The sequence below is a fragment of the Podarcis raffonei genome, chromosome 8, assembly GCF_027172205.1.
Source record: "Podarcis raffonei isolate rPodRaf1 chromosome 8, rPodRaf1.pri, whole genome shotgun sequence".
Classification (NCBI taxonomy): domain Eukaryota; kingdom Metazoa; phylum Chordata; class Lepidosauria; order Squamata; family Lacertidae; genus Podarcis; species Podarcis raffonei.
Genome location: NC_070609.1, coordinates 78,409,170 through 78,428,647, shown reverse-complemented (window position 1 = coordinate 78,428,647; position 19,478 = coordinate 78,409,170). Strand labels below are relative to the sequence as shown.

General features: G+C 48.4%; 1 protein-coding gene across 1 annotated transcript in view; it reads right to left on the bottom strand.

Annotated features, from left to right (window-relative positions):
• Nucleotides 1-19,478, bottom strand: part of IGSF21 (immunoglobin superfamily member 21) — a 238,506-nt gene that overhangs the window by 38,448 nt on the left and 180,580 nt on the right. Inside the window, exon 4 of the mRNA XM_053400998.1 lies at nt 17,825-17,943. Coding sequence (XP_053256973.1) covers nt 17,825-17,943 — 119 coding nt within the window. The remainder of the gene's footprint in view (nt 1-17,824; nt 17,944-19,478) is intronic.

The window sequence follows — 19,478 nt, the reverse complement described above, 5'->3', positions numbered from 1 at the left end:
GGGGATGACAGAGGACGAGACAGTTGGACAGTATTCTCGAAGCAACCAGCATGAGTTTGACCAAGCTGCGGGAGGCAGTGGAAGACAGGAGTGCCTCGCGTGCTCTGATCCATGGGGTCACGAAGAGTCGGACACGACTAAACGACTGAACAACAACAAGCCCTCTGCAGCATTTACAAGGGGGAAGATGCAGCATAGGAAGGAAAAATAAACAATTAATGCAGCAACGCGATGTTGCCTGCGGACGGGAAGGTGGAAAATCCACAGTGGGTGATGATTTTATTCCCTGAAGCATAAGATTTGATTGCTCTTAATGTCTCCTAACTTGCACAGCTACAAATGTTATGAGCAGGCGTTAAACATTCCAGGGCTCGTTTCGGAAGCCAGGCGTGGCATCGCCACACTGACCTGTGAACCCAATCCCTTCAAATCCGACTGAAGAAAACATTATCCCCCTACTCCTTTTACCAAATGCAAATATTCTGTACAGTCCCTGGGAAGGGAAATGAAAGCAATCTCAGCTTGGGTTGCCTGGAAAGGGCCATAGCTCAGTTGGTAGAGCATCTGCTTTGCATGTAGAAGGAGCCAGGTTCGATCCCCAGTGGCATCTCCAGGTACAGATGTCAAAGAAATAAGCAACCATCTGACTTTCGGAAGACATCTGAAGGCAGCCCTGTACAGGAAAGTTTTTAATGTTTGATGTTTTACTGTGCTTGATGAGTTTAATTTGTTGGAAGCCGCCCAGAGTGGCTGGGGCAAACCAGTCAGATGAGCAGCAAGCAAGCAAGCAAATACAGTGGTACCTCGGGTTAAGGACATAATTCTCTCTGGAGGTCCGTTCTTAACCTGAAACTGTTCTTAACCTGAAGCACCACTTTAGCTAACGGGGCCTCCCGCTGCCACTTCGCCGCTGGAGAACGATTTCTGTTCTCATCCTGAAGCAAAGTTCTTAACCCGAGGTACTATTTCTGGGTTAGCGGAGTCTGTAACCTGAAGCGTATGTAACCCAAGGTACCACTGTAAGTAAACAAACAAACAAACAAATAAAAATAAAATTGTTGTTGTTGCTGTTGTTGTTCTTATTATTTGGCAGGTAAAAGGTAAAGGTAAAGGACCCCTGGACAGTTAAGTCCAGTCAAAGGTGACTATGGGGTTGCGGTGCTTATCTCGCTTTCAGGCCAAGGGAGCCAGTGTTTGTCCACAGACAGCTTTCCGGATCATGTGGCCGGCATGACTAAACCACTTCTGGCACAATGGGACACCGCAACGGAAACCAGAGCGCATGGAAATGCCGTTTGCCTTCCCGCCACAGTGGTACTTATTTATCTACTCGCACTGGCATGCTTTTGAGCTGCTAGGTTGGCAGGATCTGGGACAGGGCAACGGGAGCTCACCCAGTCACGGGGATTCGAACCACCGACCTTCCGATTGGCAAGCCCAAGAGGCTCAGTGGTTTAGACCACAGTGCCACACTGAGCTCTGTCTTAGTATAAGGCAACTTCCTATGTACAGGGCAGTTGAGAGCAAATGGGATCTTCTAAAAATTGTTGGACTCCCCTGCTGCCCTTGACCACAGGCCCATTCTGGCTTGAAGATGATGGGCATTATTGGACCCCAGCAACAACAGGTTACACTTTGGAACTCCCTGCTTATCAATATCCAGCCTTTGCTGCAGTCTTTTCGGCGCATGCCAAAAGCATTTTTGCTTAGGCAAGGAAGTTGACGAGGGTTTTAATCTGTTGCTATCTTTTCAAAAGTATTAAACTGCTGCTGCTGTTTCCCCCCCACCCTGAGTAATAATTTTATTGCTTTCTCTTGTTTTGTCAGCTGTTTTGCGGAGAGGGGCTGGGGTTTCACTTTTGCAATGAAATGGTGTATAAATCGTACAAAATAAAAAATAGACCCTTCAGCTGCATAGCTCAGCTGGCTACAGCGTGGTGCTGATAACGGCAAGGTTGCAGGTTCGAGACCCATATGGGACAGCTGCATATTCCTGCATTGCAGAGGTTTGGACTAGATCAGTGTTTCTCAACCTGTGGGTCCCCAGAGGTTATTGGACTACAACTCCCATCATTCCTAGCCAGCATGACCAGTGGTCAGGGATGATGGGAGTTGTAGTCCAACAACATCTGGGGACCCACAGGTTGAGAATCGCTGGACGAGATGATCCTCAGGGTCCCTTCCAAGTCTACAATTCTATGATTCAACGTTTGCTGCGGAAAACAGCCGGCAATATGGCTTCTGTGGATCCCCCCCCCCCGAGATTGCCTCCCTCCCCACCCTTGCCAACTGGGCCTCTTGCCTCATTACCAAGAGGCTTGTAAGTTTAAAGCTGCAGAGATTGAACAAGAGGCAGCGCCTGGGAGGTTTTCCGCTTTAATAGGGGGCTTTGGGGCTAATCTGCAGGCAGAGAGCCATCTCCTTCTTCCCAGGTGATTTAATGGAGGATCCAGGGCCAGGAGGCAGAAAGAGTGGAGGAACAAATTAACAGAGCTGGGGAGAGAGAAGGGGGAGTGAAGAGGAGGAGGAGAGGAATCAAGGGGAATGAGCCAAGAAGGAGCTGAATCTGAGCCTCTGTACATAAACCACTTGGGTGCAAAAAGATGCTTGGGGTGAGATTTAACTATCTGTCCTAGAATAATACCATTGTAGAGCTGGAAGGGGTCTCCAAGGGTCATGTAGTCCAAACCCCAACAAGGTTGTTTTCTCCTGCTCTGGAGGGTAGGACTCGAACCAATGGCTTCAAGTTAAAGAAAGGAGATTCCGACTAAACATCAGGAAAAAACTTTCTGGCAGTAAGAGCTGTTTGGACGGTGGAACGATCTCCCTCGGGAAGTGGTGGACTCTCTTTCCTTAGAGGTTTTTAAGCAGACTTTGGATGGCTATCCATCATGGATGCTTTAGCTGAGATTCCTGCATTGCTAGATGACCCATGGGGTCTCTTATAAGTCTATAATTCATGGGTAGGCAAACTAAGGCCCGGGGGCCTGATCCGGCCCAATCACCTTCTAAATCTGGCCCGCGGACTGTCCGGGAATCAGCATGTTTTTACATGAGTAGAATGTATGCTTTTATTTAAAATGCATCTCTGGGGTATTTGCAGGGCCTGCCTGGTGTTTTTATATGAGTAGAACGTGTGCTTTTAGTTAAAATGCATCTCTGGGTTATTTGTGGGGAATAGGAATTCGTTCATTATTATTTTTTCCAAAATATAGTCCGGCCCCCCACAAGGTCTGAGGGACAGTGGGCCGGCGCTCTGCTGAAAAAGTTTCCTGACCTCTGCAACAATTCTGTGATCCAGAAACAAGGATCATAGCAGCCAATGGGCAATGTGAGTATGCCTTGCTCCACCAAAGGAAGATTTGGGAGTTCTCAATTCCTTTGAAGCCAGGTTGGCTCCTGCCCCACCCCTGATGGAAACACAGCAATGTAGTGAAGGGGGTTCAGAAGGGAGAGCAACTCCAGGACTCTCCTCCCTCCACACAGAGCAGAAGAGTGGACATAAATCACTGCAACAGCAGGGCAACTGATGGCTCTCCCCTGCTCTGGCAAGCCAATGAGGAGATAGCAAGGCTTTCAAGTTCCCCCCTTGTTTGCAAAATATCGGCACAGAGAATGACCCCAGCTTATCATTTTATGACAACCCACTTGTGGCGATCACACAGGGTCCCCGGACGTTTAACAGTCTGTTGATCCCTGTGCCACCACTGTGCTCGCTTCCCCGCTGCCACCAACCAGTTACTCCCTGGTAAAACACTGAGGCCAGTCAGTTGTTAAAGATGAACAAAAAAAGAAGAAGTTTATTTTACAAACATTGGGTATTGAATTGGGCATCGCTGCTCTGTCTCCCTCTGTATGCATCAAGGCAGCAGGCTGTGATTCGGAGTTGGGGTTGGGATAGGCACAGGGGCAGCCACGGTGAGATCCTGCACTTCAGACTCTTGCACTGCGGAAGCAACTCTGGAAGGGGACGGCTAAGTCTCAACACAGTGCAACTTCTGCGGCCCCTGCTCTATTTTATGAGGATGTTTTAAGACAGAAAGGTCTCTCCCAGGAGCTCCTTGGTTAATTACCTCATTCAGTCCAGACCTGGCTTTCCATTATGGGATGAATTATTCTCTTTTCCTGCTGAGGCAGCTGGCATGGGGAGAATGGGGTCACCAGCCTTCCTTTGAAACCCAAGGGCAATTGAGATGATGTGGGAGGGAGGGAGAGCCATTGAAGGAGAAGAGGGGAGGTGGTAGAGAATGACTATGAACACTCACAGCACCAGGGAGGTAGTGAGGAGGGGGAAGAGGAAATGGGCATTTCCTGATTTGTGGACTGGCTTGAAAGACCACAAGGGAAGTAATAGTGCCACTGTATTCTGCTCTGGTCAGACCTCACCTGGAGTACCGTGTCCAGTTCTGGGCACCACAGTTCAAGAAGGACACTGACAAACTGGAACGTGTCCAGAGGAGGGCAACCAAAATGGTCAAAGGCCTGGAAACGATGCCTTATGAGGAACGGCTAAGGGAGCTGGGCATGTTTAGCCTGGAGAAGAGGAGGTTAAGGGGTGATATGATAGCCATGTTCAAATATATAAAAGGATGTCATATAGAGGAGGGAGAAAGGTTGTTTTCTGCTGCTCCAGAGAAGCGGACACGGAGCAATGGATCCAAACTACAAGAAAGAAGATTCCACCTAAACATTAGGAAGAACTTCCTGACAGTAAGAGCTGTTCGACAGTGGAATTTGCTGCCAAGGAGTGTGGTGGAGTCTCCTTCTTTGGAGGTCTTTAAGCAAAGGTTTGACAACCATATGTCAGGAGTGCTCTGATGGTGTTTCCTGCTTGGCAGGGGGTTGGACTCGATGGCCCTTGTGGTCTCTTCCAACTCTATGATTCTATGATTCTATGACCCCCCCCCATTAACATGTCTCAGAATGCCGAAGATACGAGGCTGCACTTTTATTTATACTGACAGCCCACCCTACGAGCTGACCTACATATCCAGCAGAATTGCATGCTGCAGCACTAACACTTATGGAATCACGGAGCTGTCGAGTCGGAAGGGGCACCCAAAGGTCATCTAGTCCTGCCCCTGCAATGCAGGAACTGCAGTTAAAGAACCCCCGACAGGGGGCCACCCAATCTCTGCTTAGAAACCTCCAAGGAAGGAGAGGCTACCACCTTCATGTGGTGCAGTCGGTCAGCATGTCTGGCTTTTAATCAGAAGGTTGATGGTTCGAGTCCACCCAGGGATGGTTGTGGGCAGCATTCCTGCACTGCTGGGGGTGGGACTAGAGGACCCTTCCAATTCTACAATTCTATAATAAATAATAATAATAAAATTTTATTTATATCCCGCCCTCCCCAGCCAAAGCCGGGCTCAGAACGGCTAACAACAGTAAAAATAGCATAATTTACATAAAATCACAATCAATTAATTAAAATACATTCTAAAATCAATTCAGAATCAAATTAATGGCAACCATTGGGCTAGAGTGATATGAGGATTACAGAAGGAGGGGGTCAGACTGGGCCTTGGCCCAAGGCCTGGTGGAACAGCTCTGTCTTGCAGGCCCTGCGGAAAGATGTCAAGTACCGCAGACAGAGCGTTCCACCAGATTGGCGCCATGGCCGAAAAAGCCCTGGCTCTGGTTGAGGCCAGCCTAACCTCCCTGTGGCATGGGACCTTCAGGATGTTTTTATTTGAAGACCATAAGGTCCTCCGTGGGACATACTAGGAGAGGCGGTCCCACAGGTATGATTCTCAGCGAGTCTGTTCCACTCTCAAACAGCTCCCACCACCATAACATCTTCCTGATGTTGAGTTGGAATATCCTTCCTTGTCACTTGAATTCATTGGTTTGTGTCCTACCCTCTGGAGCAGCAGAAAACAAGCTGGCTCTGCCTTCTATATGACAGCTTTTTGGCAATGTGAAGATGGCTATTGCATTACATCAGCCTTTGCTTCTCCAGGCTAAACATACCCAGCTCCCTCAACCATTCCTCACCTTGCTTGGTTTCCATATCCTTGATCATTTCGGTCACCCTCCTCTGCGCATGTTCCAGCTTGCCAACATCCTTCTTACATTGTGGTGCCCAGAACTGGACACAGGACTCCAGGTGGCATCGGAGGGAATAGAGAGGTAAAATAGGGATGCAGGTGGTGCTGTGGTCTATACTACAGAGCCTAGGGCTCACCAATCAGAAGGTCGGCAGTTCTAATCCCTGCGATGGGGTGAGCTCCCATTGCTTGGTCCCTGCTCCTGCCAACCTAGCAGTTCGAAAGCACGTCAAAGTGCAAGTAGATAAATAGGAACCACTCCGGCAGGAAGGTAAACGGCGTTTCCGTGCACTGCTCAGGTTCGCCAGAAGTGGCTTTGTCATGCTGGCCCACAGACCGTCTCACCAGAGTGGTGCATGCTCTAGTTATCTCCTGCTTGGACTACTGCAATGTGCTCTACATTGGGGTACCTTTGAAGGTCACCCGGAAACTACAACTAATCCAGAATGTGGCAGCTAGACCGGTGACTGGGGGTGACTGCCAAGACCACATAGCACCAGTCTTGAAAGTCCTACATTGGCTCCCAGTACATTTCCGAGCACAATTCAAAGTGTTGGTGTTGACCTTGAAAGCCCCAAACGGCCTCGCCCCAGTATACCTGAAGAAGCGTCTCCACCCCCATCGTTCTGCCCGGATGCTGAGGTCCAGCGCCGAGGGCCTTCTGGCGGTTCCCTCGCTGCAAGAGGCAAAGCTACAGGGAACCAGGCAGAGGGCCTTCTTGGTAGTGGCACCCACCCTGTGGAACGCCCTCCCATCAGATGTCAACCTGACATTTAGAAGACATCTGAAGGCAGTCTTGTTCAGGTAAGTTTTTAATGTGTGACATTTTAATGTATTTTTAATGTTTGTTGGAAGCCACCCAGAGTGGCTGGGGGAAACCAGCCAGATGGTCGAGGTACAAATAATAAATTATTATTATTATTACCTGGAAGCTGTATACCGGCTCCCTTGGCCATTTAAAGCAAGATGAGCACCGCAACCTCAGAGTCGTCCGCGACTGGTCCCTTTACCTTTACCTAACAGCAGGCTGTGGGACGCGGGTGGTGCTGTGGGTTAAACCACAGGGCCTAGGACTCAGAAGGTCGGCGGTTCGAATCCCCATGACGGGGTGAGCTCCTGTTGCTCTATCCCAGCTCCTGCCAGCAGTTCGAAAGCATGTCAAAGTGCAAGAAGATAAATAGGTACCACTCTGGTGGGAAGGTAAACAGCGTTTCCATGCACTGCTCTTGTTCGCCAGAAGTGGCTTAGTCATGCTGCCCACATGACCTGGAAGCTGTACGCCGGCTCCCTCGGCCAATAAAGTGAGGTGAGTGCCGCAACCCCAGAGTCATCCGTGACTGGACCTAACAGTCAGGGGCCCCTTTACCTTTACCTAACAGCAGGCTGTAATGCTCATCTCCCACCGCTAGGCGCCACATGCCCAGCACATCTGAGAGGAATTTAGCGGCTCCTAGTGGCAAAACACAAAGAAAAAGCCCTAGAAATGCAGCCAGACAGCTTGTCAGGGGTGCAGCTTCACAAAAATTTTTGCCTGTGGCCAGATAGCACCTCCAATTATTTCCCACCGTGTGCAGAGGCGAACGCACTGTTGTCTCGGAGACGGAACGTGCTCCTTGTAGTAGACTTCGCTAAAGGTTACGGCAGGCTGCTCTCCCCCGATATATCTTCACTTCTATTAAGGCCGATTTGTAGGTTCAAATGCCTCTGAGGAGGAGGACAGCCGCCCATGGGGAAAGTGTGACCTCATTTATTGCCATGTCTTTCGACAAGGTTGAAGACTTTTACTGAGGAAGCCACGTGGGAGACAGAGACCTGTTCCTATCTCTAAAGGTCATGTACATGGCTTATTTTTAAACAGCCAATGCCCCCTTAGACATGCATCTTACTTGGCAAAAGACCCACCTGCTTCCTGACCCCCAATAACACAAAACATCAAACAACCCACTTTCCTCCCTCCCTCCCCACATTTGTAATTGCAGAGTTCATATTGGGGCATTTGTTTCTACCCAGAGTAAAGGCAGGTTAGACCTTGCTCTCAATTCCAGAGCTATAAATCCTAGCAATGCAAAGGCCATGCCTCTGCGCATATCTAGAGTGTGCACTTCATCTACAATGCACAGTCTCTGAGCCTCACACACCATAGGCAAACATTTCAAGGTCACAGGGATTCATGGACCAGGCAATAGTTCCAGGAAGGGCTGGGAGACGACCACTGGCAGAGCCACATCTAGTCAGTGCTGATACTGCTGTGCTAGATATACCTGTCAGGAGTCCAGGTTCCCAGCTCGATAACACAGTAAGCATAGGTAATTAAAAAGGAGGATTTATTGCAAAAACAAACAGATAGCTCCAGGCGGCTCTGAAAAAGCCTTCAGCATCATTACTCAAGATGACCCTTCTGAAGACTCCTTCCGGCGTCAACAGAAGATATTGAACTTACGACCCTTACAGCTCTTGTTTTGCTTCCAATCTAGCAACCCTCCCATTCACCGACTCTTTGGACTTAGTGGATCAGCTCCAACCTCTTCCTGTTCTGATAGGTTGTCTCTGAATCTATTCGCTCCTATTTGTGCTTCCTGTGAGCTTTGGCTGTGTTCTAGCCTGCTCTCAGCTACTGCCTTATCAGCCTGCCCATCAAGGACAGGAAGAGCCGAAGTCTGCAGCTGCCAGCTCTCGCTTGCCTGCAGAGACGTAAGGGTTGTAAGTTCAATATCTTCTGTCAACGCCGGAAGAAGTCTTCAGAAGGGTCATCTTGAGTAATGATGCCAAAGGCTTTGTCAGAGCTGCCCGGACCTATCTGTTTGTGTTTGCAATAAATCTTCCTTTTTAATTTAATTAGAGTTAGTGGCCCTGCGCCACGGTACCCGCCCATCAGGGGTGCCCAGCAGCGGGAGTGCGGGACCGACCGGGAACAGTTGCGAGGGCATGCTGGGTGGCGGTGGCTTTTCCTACGGCCAGCCACGCTCTCTCGCTTCCTGCCTGGGAGAGGAGGCAGCGCATAGCTACGCAGAGCCCTTCTCCCTCCTGCCCACCCCGCGGCAGTAGCGTGACTGCTGAGGAAGCCCGTGCGGCAAGCGAGCCTCAAGCTGCCCAGTGCAGGGGGCGGGGAGGACAAGGAGGAGGAGGGGCACCATGAACGTTGGCCCCCACCCCTTCCGCCGAGGAAAAAGGTGGAGGAGGGATTAATTCAGATTTGGGGCGGTGGGAGGGGAAAGCTGGGGGGTGCGCACTACCATTAGGACTCAGTTCGGAGGTAAGGATGGACTTGAGAGCGTGCTCTCCATGCAGTTCGTTAGTGGTTAAAAACAAACAAACACCAACAAAAAGTCCGTTAAAGACGGAGACGGGTTTTAAGGTCCTATTAGATTCAGCAGGCTTACTCTCAGGCAAGTGCAGTTAGGGCTGCAGTCTTTGTGAGCCAAGTTTTGTATCCTTTTTAGGTTCAGGATGTCACTGCTTTACACACACACACACACACACACACACACACACACACACACACACACAACATTTGAAAACGTCAGCTTTGTACTTAAACACAAATTGGCCGGGAAACTTCATTCTCTGTGTCTTCATCAATTTATTTAAAGAACAACAAACTGGTGATTGCTTTAACTTTTTGATATGTGGTGATTTGAATCATGAGAATGAATTAGAAGAACTGCTGAGTCTTGAATGAGTCTTGCTTTGGAATTGAGGACTTCATTAGATTTTCTTCTGCCTTTTCATTTCATTTTGTTCTAAGGGCTTGTTAGAGATAATGTGTAAGCATGGTGTTAGCTCCCTTAAAAGAAAGTCAACAACTCTGGGGAACCTTTCCTAAAAAAGGTCAACAACTTTGGGGTCCCCCCATTAAAAAAGGCTGGCAACTCTGGGAAGCGGGGGCGGGGGCACCGGAGGGATCTTTGCACCACGGTGCCGGATATGCTTAAGACGACCCTGCCTACCTAACATCTAAACCTCTCTGTTCCTGGCTGCTTTCTGCAGTTAGTAAACAAACAAACCCCTGTGTTGCAAAATGTGAGTCAGCAATATCAAACGCAACACGATGGCCAGAAACAATTACAATGTGAAAACTTTATGGAATAATTCAGAACATCAAAACTAACAAACTGAAGTCTCTGAAAGTCTTTAAATGAATCACAGTTACCGTCCCGTCAGTCCCAGTCTCATACTGGCAGCAGGTCCACTAGTCAATCTAGTTTATCGTCCCAGTCGGACGTTGGAGACCAACACATCTTCTTACATCCCCTCCCACACAGACAGGGTGCAGCACTTGGTAGAGGGGATTTTCGAAGGGGCAGTCGCTCCCGGACACGGAAGAAATTTTAATTGCTAATAATTCATTGCACACTTTATCTACTAATGAATTGCAAACTTTACAGTTGGGACTTGGCTTTGTTCCAAAACCTTCTTATAATGCTTTTCGGACCAGGGTCTGGCCATCGTGTTGCTTTTGATATTGCTTTCTGCAGTTGGCAGCTGGCTGCAACCCTTCACTTGGAGCTGGCTCATTCCTGACAATACCTTTGGTTTGGCTCAGGATCAGGCAGCTCATGGTGTTTTAAGGCAAGGTCAGGCAGGCAGAGCATGAAGGAAACAGCCGAGCTGCATCGGACAACTTAACTACGAACTGCAAAAATTGGAATTTCCTCCAAACCTGTGCCAAAATTTTGCAGGTTTTTTTTGTGTGTGTGTGTGGCGGCGTTTAGCAGTGAAAACCCTGCATTTTGCAGCACCCCACAAACTGCTACATCAAACACGGGGTTTGTACTTAACTATGAACCCCAAAATCTGGAATCTGCTCTGAACCTCCCACGTCTTTACTCAAAATAAGAGCTCTGCAGCTGGATTGGACCAAAGGCCCCTCTGGTCCAGCCTGCTGTTCTTACAGTAGCCAATCAGGTGGTTCCAGGAAGCCCATAAGCAGGGCATGAAGGAAACTGCCCTCCCACACTACTACCTAGGAAACCACTAGAAGAACCTGCACAACCTGGCCAATGACCCATCTAGCCCACCTGTAATCTCCAGCAGCTGGGATTCAGAAGCACTGCTGCCTCCAATGGTGGAGACAGAACCAAGCCACCATCAGGGCTGGTCCAATATATTTTGACACCTGAGGCGAACTTCAAAATGGTGGCGTAAGATCTACATCAGGAACAAGGGGGTGGGGGAATAAATATCTACATTGGGATCTGCTTTCCCTGTGGCTCCTGCCACCCAAGGTTGTTGCCTCATCTTGTCTAATGGGTGGGCCGGCCCTGACCATCATGGCTATTAGCCATTGATAGCCGTATCTTCCATGAATTTACCTCAAGCTCTTTTAAAGTCATCTAAGTGGGCATGTCACCCTGCCTCCTGTGGGAAGGAGTTCCAAAGTTCAATTATGCACTGTGCCAAGGACTTCCTTTTATCTGTCCTGAATCTTCCAACATTCAGCTTCATTGGATATGTTCTAGTGTTGGGAAGAGAGAGGGAGAAAAGCTTTCTCTATCCTTTTCACTAAAGTATTCTATACCCACTTTCTCCCTGCAGGTGGATCAGTCCAAAGGCTCCTCTAATCCAGCCCTGATGCCTATGGGGAGCCTGCAAACTCTCTCTCTCTCTCTCTCTCTCTCTCTCTCTCTCTCTCTCTCTCTTTCTCCTGCCCCCCACTAGTAAAGAGAGTTTAAATCCTAGGGCCAAAAGAGATGCAATATAACAGGTACAGCCTTTGGCATTTCCATGCAAAGCTCAAATGCGTACAAGATAAGCTTTGTGACCCTTTGCCACAGCAGGCAATTAACAATAACACATTCTTGCAACACTCCCGCTGTTGTATACATTTGGGCTTTGCATGGAAATGTCACAGGTTGTAGCTCCTGAGTTCCACCACCTCTTGGTTACTCTGTTAATTATTATTTTTTAATAAAAAAAAATGCATCTGATGATGGGGGTTCTGGCCCGTGAAAATCTTATGCTGCAATGAATTAGTTAATCTTTAAAGCTGCCACAAGCCTTTTTATTTTTTTAAGTTAACAGCAAAAGTAGCACAGTTCTACTGTGGAAAGGTGCTGCATGTCTTGTAGGTGCACAGCCGGTTTTTGCCTACAGAAAACATCAAAGCAAATCCTGCCTTTTAATGACGACGATGATAATAATGATAGGAATTATACCCTGTCCTTCCCAAGGAGCCTAAGGTGGCAAGCAGTTACACAATTTAAAAACAAAGCTGAAATGTTGCAAAACAGCCAAAACATTCCAAAGACAATTACACAACTGAAAACATCTAAAAGCATTTTCAATTAAGAAATATTCTAAAAGCAATTACTGTGAAAAACATCCTTCCATCCAAAGATCAGGGGGATGCCAGCAGCAAGATTTTTCAGTATGGGTAAGCAGGAGTGCTTCTGAATGCCATCTGAAAGTTAATCTATATCTGTCTGTCTGTCTGTCTAGCCATATTGCATGCATATCCCTCCTTTTTCTCCAATGAGCTCAGTTCACTCCCAGTCAGAGCAACCGGCTCACCCTGAGCTCTCCGTGGTACTGAAACTCTTGAAATTTCTGAGGTGCCTTGCCTTGGGGTGGGGTGGGGTGGGTGCTTCTCTCTGGACCTAGACGGGGGTGGGGGCACTATATTCACAGCCATCTCCTTAAGTATACCCATGAGAGATCTGAGGCCTGAGGCACAGCCACCATTAAATATTACAGACCAGTGAAGGAGAGTGATGTTTTCCCAGCTAGTAAGTAACTGTCAGAAGACTCTGACCAGAGATATAATTACTACAATGGGAAGAAGAGAACAACAGAAGGGTTAGGTGGGGGGGGGGGGTGGAAGAGAAAGAGTGTTTAGCCCGGCGGCTGGTCGCCATGGATACCACTGCGCACTGCACTGGGCTTTTCTTAAAGACCTCGAGAAACGGAAGGGTCATCCGCTCGAGAGAAAATGCTCCTTAAGAAGCTGATTTCATATTTGAAAGCCCAGGGCTTGGGATGCATCCCACATCACCGCAATTACATACAATCTATGAGCTAGTCCTCCTCTCCTCCTCCTCCCCCAAAACCCCCCACCTCCCCTACACAACCCTCTCAGATGGGGAGGCTGGTAAACCTGGGACTTAAGAACACAAGAAGAAACTCTAAAATCGAAAATGCATAAATAAACATTGAAAAAAAGGACATAAGAAGAGCTGGGTGGATCAGGCCGAGGGCCGATCTAGTCCAGCATCCTGTTGTCACAGTGGCCATCCAGATGCCCCAATGAGAAGCCTACAGTACATGCAAGATTCAAGCACAAGAGTGCTCTCTCTCCTCGCCTGTGGTCTCCAGCAACTGGTGTTCAGAAGCATTGCTGCCTTCAGCTGTGGAAGCAGAGCACAGCCGCTGTGGCTAGTAGCCATCAATAGCCCTCTTCTCCTCCATTAGTAATAATAATAATAATAATAATAATAATAATAATAATAATAATAATTTATTATTTATACCCCGCCTATCTTGGCTGGGTTTCCCCAGCCACTCTGGGCAGCTTCCAACACAATATTAAAATCCAGTAATGCATCAAACATTAAAAGCTTCCCCAAACAGGGCTGCCTTCAGATGTCGTCTAAAAGTCTGGTAGTTGTTGTTCTCTTTGACATCTGGTGGGAGGGCATTCCGCAGGTCGGGCGCCACTATGTAACCTGAGGTACCACTGTAAACATTAATGTTTACAGCGTATGTAACCTGAGGTACCACTGTAAACATTAAAAGCTTCCCTGAACAGGGCTGCCTTAAGATGTCTTCTGAATGTCAGGTACTTGTTTATCTCTTTGACATCTGGTGGGAGGGCATTCCGCAGGTCGGGCGCCACTACCGAGAAGGCCCTCTGCCTGGTTCCCTGTGACTTGGCTTCTCACAGTGAGCGAACCGCCAGAAGGCCCTTGGCGCTGGACCTCAGTGTCCGGGCAGAATGATGGGGGTGGAGATGCTCCTTCAGGTATACTGGACCGAGGCCGTTTAGGGCTTTAAAGGTCAGCACCAACACTTTGAATTGTGCTCAGAAACATACTGGGAGCCAATGTAGGTCTTTCAAGACCGGTGTTATGTGGTCTCGGCGGCTGTTCCCAGTCACCAGTCTAGCTGCCACATTCTGGATTAGTTGTAATTTCCGGGTCACCTTCAAAGGTAGCCCAACATAGAGCACATTGCAGTAGTCCAAGTGGGAGATAACCAGAGCATGCACCACTCTGGCGAGACAGTCCACAGGCAGGTAGGGTCTCAGCCTGCGTACCAGATGGAGCTGGTAAACATTAATTTGTCTAATCCTCTTTTAATGCCACCTCGGTCGGTGGACATCACTGCCTCCCACTGGAGTGAGTTCCACAGTTGAACTAGGTGAATCCACTAGGTGAGTAAGTCCTTCCTTTTATCTCTCCTGAATCTTTCCATATTCATCTTTATTGGATGGCCATGAGTTCTTGTGCCATGAGAGAGGGTCCCATTCAATCCAGTACGGCCCCAGACCACAGATCCCATCCCCATGACCATGCAACAGCCTTCCAGGTCTCACTTTGGGGCTTTCCACAGGCTGCTGTGAAAACAAGATGTTGGACAAGGCCAGGAGGACTCCCCTGCTCAGCGCCTGAGGGCCCCAGTAGTGCCACTCACCACCTGGACCAGGGCGGGGCCTGATGGGCTCTATAAAGGACTGCTGCCACTGCTGCTGCTGGGCAGAGAGGGCTCTGTTTAGTTTAGTTTTAGTTTTTTTGTTTAAGTTGCTGTCATTTTTTACCTACCATATTTTTCACTCCATAAGACACACTTTTTTCCTCCTAAAAAGGAAGGGGAAATGTCTGTGCGTCTTATGGAATGAACGTGTGGTCGATCGCTGGCTCCCTTTCTGGCCACGCCCCCTTGCCCAGGCCTCCATTGTTGAATGTTCTGCAGATGGAGGCTGTTTGTTTCCCCAGTGACATGGGACTGGCTGATGAGATTATCTGTCTGGAAACTGTAGAAACGGCTCCCTTTCCTTTCCTAAAGAAGCTGCAGAATGGTGTTGAACCCCATAAAAACAGGATTTTTCTCCTTTGCAAAGCAAGCTCAACAAATTTGAGCTGATCCTCAAAAAAAGGGGCTTTCCCCCTTTGCAAAAGAAGATGCACAACTGCGAGTTGAACCTCAAAAAAACCGGGGCTTTTCCCCTCTGCAAAAGAAGATGCACAACTTTGAGCTGATCCCGCCAAAAACAGGGCTTTCCCCCTTTCCTCCTCTAAAAACTAGGTGCGTCTTATGGAGCGAAAAATACGGCATGTCATTTTTAACTGTGATATTGATGCTGTATTCTTAGTTTTAGATTTTGATTTATGTGGAAATCGTTTCCCATTAGGTTGTGTATTTTTTTGATGTGGTTTATTTAATGTTTATGACTTTTGTAATTATGGAAATCTTGTTATGCTGTAAGCCACCTTCAGCATTTTTTTTTAAACTGTGGAAAGGCGGCATACAAATAAAAAATGATGATGATGATCTTGTTCTTATGTTTAACAGAGTGGGGAGGGAGGGTTCCCTGTGGTTCTCCTGCCTGGCCCATGGCCTTCATGGAGCCACTTGAATGGCTACTGCAGGAAACAAGATACCCAATTAGATAGGTCTTTTGCCTGATCCTGCAACGACAAACCTAGAAAGCATCTTAAAAAGCAGAGAATCACCTTGCCAACAAAGGTCCGTATAGTTAAAGCTATGGTTTTCCCAGTAGTGATGTATAGAAGTGAGAGCTGGATCATAAAGAAGGCTGATCGCCAAAGAATTGATGCTTTTGAATTAGGGTGCTGGAGGAGACTCTTGAGAGTCCCATGGACTGCAAGAAGATCAAACCTATCCATTCTGGAGGAAATCAGCCCTGAGTGCTCACTGGAAGGTCAGATCCTGAAGCTGAGGCTCCAATACTTTGGCCACCTCATGAGAAGAGAAGACTCCCTGGAAAAGACTCTGATGATGGGAAAGATGGAGGGCACAAGGAGAAGGGGACGACAGAGGACGAGATTTTGGACAGTGTTCTCAAAGCTACCAGCATGAGTTTGACCAAACTGCGGGAGGCAGTGGAAGACAGGAGTGCCTGGCGTGCTCTGGTCCAGGGGGTCACGAAGAGTCGGACACGACTAAACCACTAAACAACAACAACAACAACAACAACAACAGGGCTCTGCTTATGATCCTTATTTCCAGGTCTTTCGTCCTTGACTGATCTTCACGTAGGAGGTTTTTTTTTTAATGTCCCTCGTTATAAGGGTTGCTGATTCGAAGAGAGGGAAGGGAGGGGGAGAGGCGGTAGGACATGCCTGCTGCACCGTTCCAGGCCTGAGAAGATTTCAACAGACAGGCAACTGCACGAAACGTGGTAGCAGCTGGTGCTGAGCGCAGCCTTCCCCCCCCCCCAATGACAGAGAAGCTCATTTGTCAACTCCGGGTTCCTCCGCTGCAAACGGAGCCACGCTCAGTAAATATAAATCGCAACATCTGTTCCATGCTGCTCCCTGGCACAGATCTCGCTCACCCACCCGTCCTCCTCCTCCCCGAAATAGCACACACACACACACACGCTTGGAGCAAGCGACAAAGATGGAGGCTCGGCCTCTTGGCTACAGACAACAGAACCTGCTGACTCCATCGCCATCCGGCAGCCTCCCTGTGGTACAAGGTCTGGATCAGGGCTACAAGGGACAGCTGGTGTTTGTATTGTGGTGTGTGCTTCTGCGGTGAACTTATGTTTATTTTTAAACAGGCGTTTGGACCCATGGCACGGCGCACTGGCACCATTAACGGGGAGGTTAACCCTGTGCCTGTAGAAAGGCATTGCCGTTTCATATATAGCTGCATGCAGTTGCCAGATTAAGGGAAGTCACCGAACCACTCTGTCCTGCCTGGAGTCCTGTTCTGGCCATGCTATGGTTCCAGGAGGGTATTGACAAGCTGGAAGGTGACCTTAAGAGGTTTGAGAGCGGGGCCAAAACTAACAAAGTGGATTTCAGTAGGGACAAACGTAAGGTTCTGTGCTTAGGCAGGAATAGTCAGATGCACAGACGGAGGATGGGGGAACCCCCTGGGCTTGACAGCGGTGCATGCGAAAAGGATCTACAGGTTCTTAGTACACCACAAGCCGAACACAAGTCAACAGTGTGATTCAGCAGCAGCAGAAACTAAACATATATATTTCTGAAGGAAGTTTTTTAATATTTAATGCTGTATTGTTTTTAACACTCGATTGGGAGCCGCACAGAGTGGCTGGGGAAACTCAGCCAGATGGGCGGGGTATAAATAATAAATTATTAAATCATTATTACTATAAACCAAACAGCAAATGCAATTCTAGTCTGAATCAACAGACGTCTCGTGTCCAGAACAAGGGAAGTAATAGCATCTCTCTATTGTGTCTGAGAAGTAATAGGAGAACAATCTTCAAGCATCTGAAGGGCTGGTCCATGGAAGATGGAGCAAGCTTGTTTTCTCCTGCTCCAGAGGGTGGGACCCAAACCAGCAGATTCAAATGACAAGAAAGGAGTTTACAACTAAATATTTGGAAGAACTTTAGGAGGGTAAGGGCTGTTCAACAGTGGGGTGGTCTCCCTTGGAAGGTGGTGGGCTCTCCTTCCGTGGAGGTTTTTAAGCAGATGTTGGGTGAACATCTGTTGTGGATGCTTAAGCTGTGATTCCTGCATTGCCGGGCGGCGGACGAGATAACCCTCTCAACTCTACAGTTCTACGATCCTATAAATAGTGTGTCTAGTGTGTTGTTAAGAAGAGGGTTCAGCGCTTACACATCACGTTGAGGAAGATGTTTCCAGATGCTAGCACCACTTTCTCACGCGTTGCTCTGTCGTAAATCCCCACGTGGCACTCATAGGGGCCATTGTCTGAGATACGGACTTCAGGGAGCCTGGAATTACAAAGAAGAGGGAAAGACAAAGGTGAGAAGAGACAGTGCAAATTATAGGGCTATGCACGGACCTTCCGATCTGCCCTGTGGTCCCCGGAGGAGGGTGATTTACCCTGTGCCACCCCTGGAGTTCACTCACCCTACCTCAGACCCATCCCTGAAACAAGTTGAGTGCAGGGCTGGGTTTTTGGCTTTTTAAGGTAAAGGTAAAGGGACCCCTGACCATTAGGTCCAGTCGTGGCCGACTCTGGGGTTGCGGCGCTCATATTGCTTTACTGGCCAAGGGAGCCGGTGTACAGCTTCCGGGTCATGTGGCCAGCATGACTAAGCTGCTTCTGGCAAACCAGAGCAGCGCACAGAAACGCCGTTTACCTTCCCACCTGAGTGGTACCTATTTATCTACTTGCACTTTGACGTTTTTTCGAACTGCTAGGTTGGCAGGAGCAGGGACCGAGCAACGGGAGCTCACCCCGTTGCGAGGATTCGAACCGCCGACCTTCTGATTGGCAAGTCCTAGGCTCTGTGGTTTAGACCACAGCGCCACCCGCGTCCCTGGCTTTATAAAGGGGTATTTAAATTCTCAAAATTCCTCTTAAATGTTAGGGGTGCTGGTTGCTGCTCAGAGTGGCTTCTCTGAGCACAAGGGAGCAGTTGCTAAGCAGGAGGAGTTGCTCGAAAAGGGGCACCCGCACCCTGCAGGATCAATGCTTCCCCTCAATGACTGTTGAGCAGAGGTACTGATCCTGCATGTTGAGATGTCAGGCAGGAAGGAGAGACGTGGCTTAGGTCTCGCTTCTTCTGGGAAGACGCACGCTTAGTCAGGAAGGTCTCGGCCATTTTTGCATCCTGCCTGCTCCTCCCTCTTGCCTGATGCCACACTCACTGACAGTCACAGATCACACTGGACCAATCCGACTCGACTCGAAGTGATCTGCAGCTGCATGTACCTGATTCGGTTGAAGCCGAAAACTTGCATCCAAAGCACAGCCCCAGTAAAGCAGCGGCTAATTCTACAGTGTAACAACCTCAGCTATGCAGATGACACAACCTTGATGGCAGAAAGTGAGGAGGAATTAAAGAACCTTTTAATGAGGGTGAAAGAGGAGAGCGCAAAATAAGGTCTGAAGCTCAACATCAAAAAAACTAAGATCATGGCCACTGGTCCCATCACCTCCTGGCAAATAGAAGGGGAAGAAATGGAGGCAGTGAGAGATTTTACTTTCTTGGGCTCCATGATCACTGCAGATGGTGACAGCAGTCGCGGAAGACACCTGCTTCTTGGGAGGAAAGCAATGAAAAACCCAGACAGCATCTTAAAAAGCAGAGACATCACCTTGCCAACAAAGGTACATATAGTGAATAAACAGTCACAAACTTTTTATTGATAATAATCAGCTAAATAGTTTGAGGATCTATACAACTTTGTAACATGCAGAAAACAGCATTCTTAGAGAAACCAAAGACTGGAACTGAGAGAAGTCGGGGGGTGGTGTGGTGGTGGTGGGGTTTTGTGGGGGAGGGGGGGTGGGAGGAAA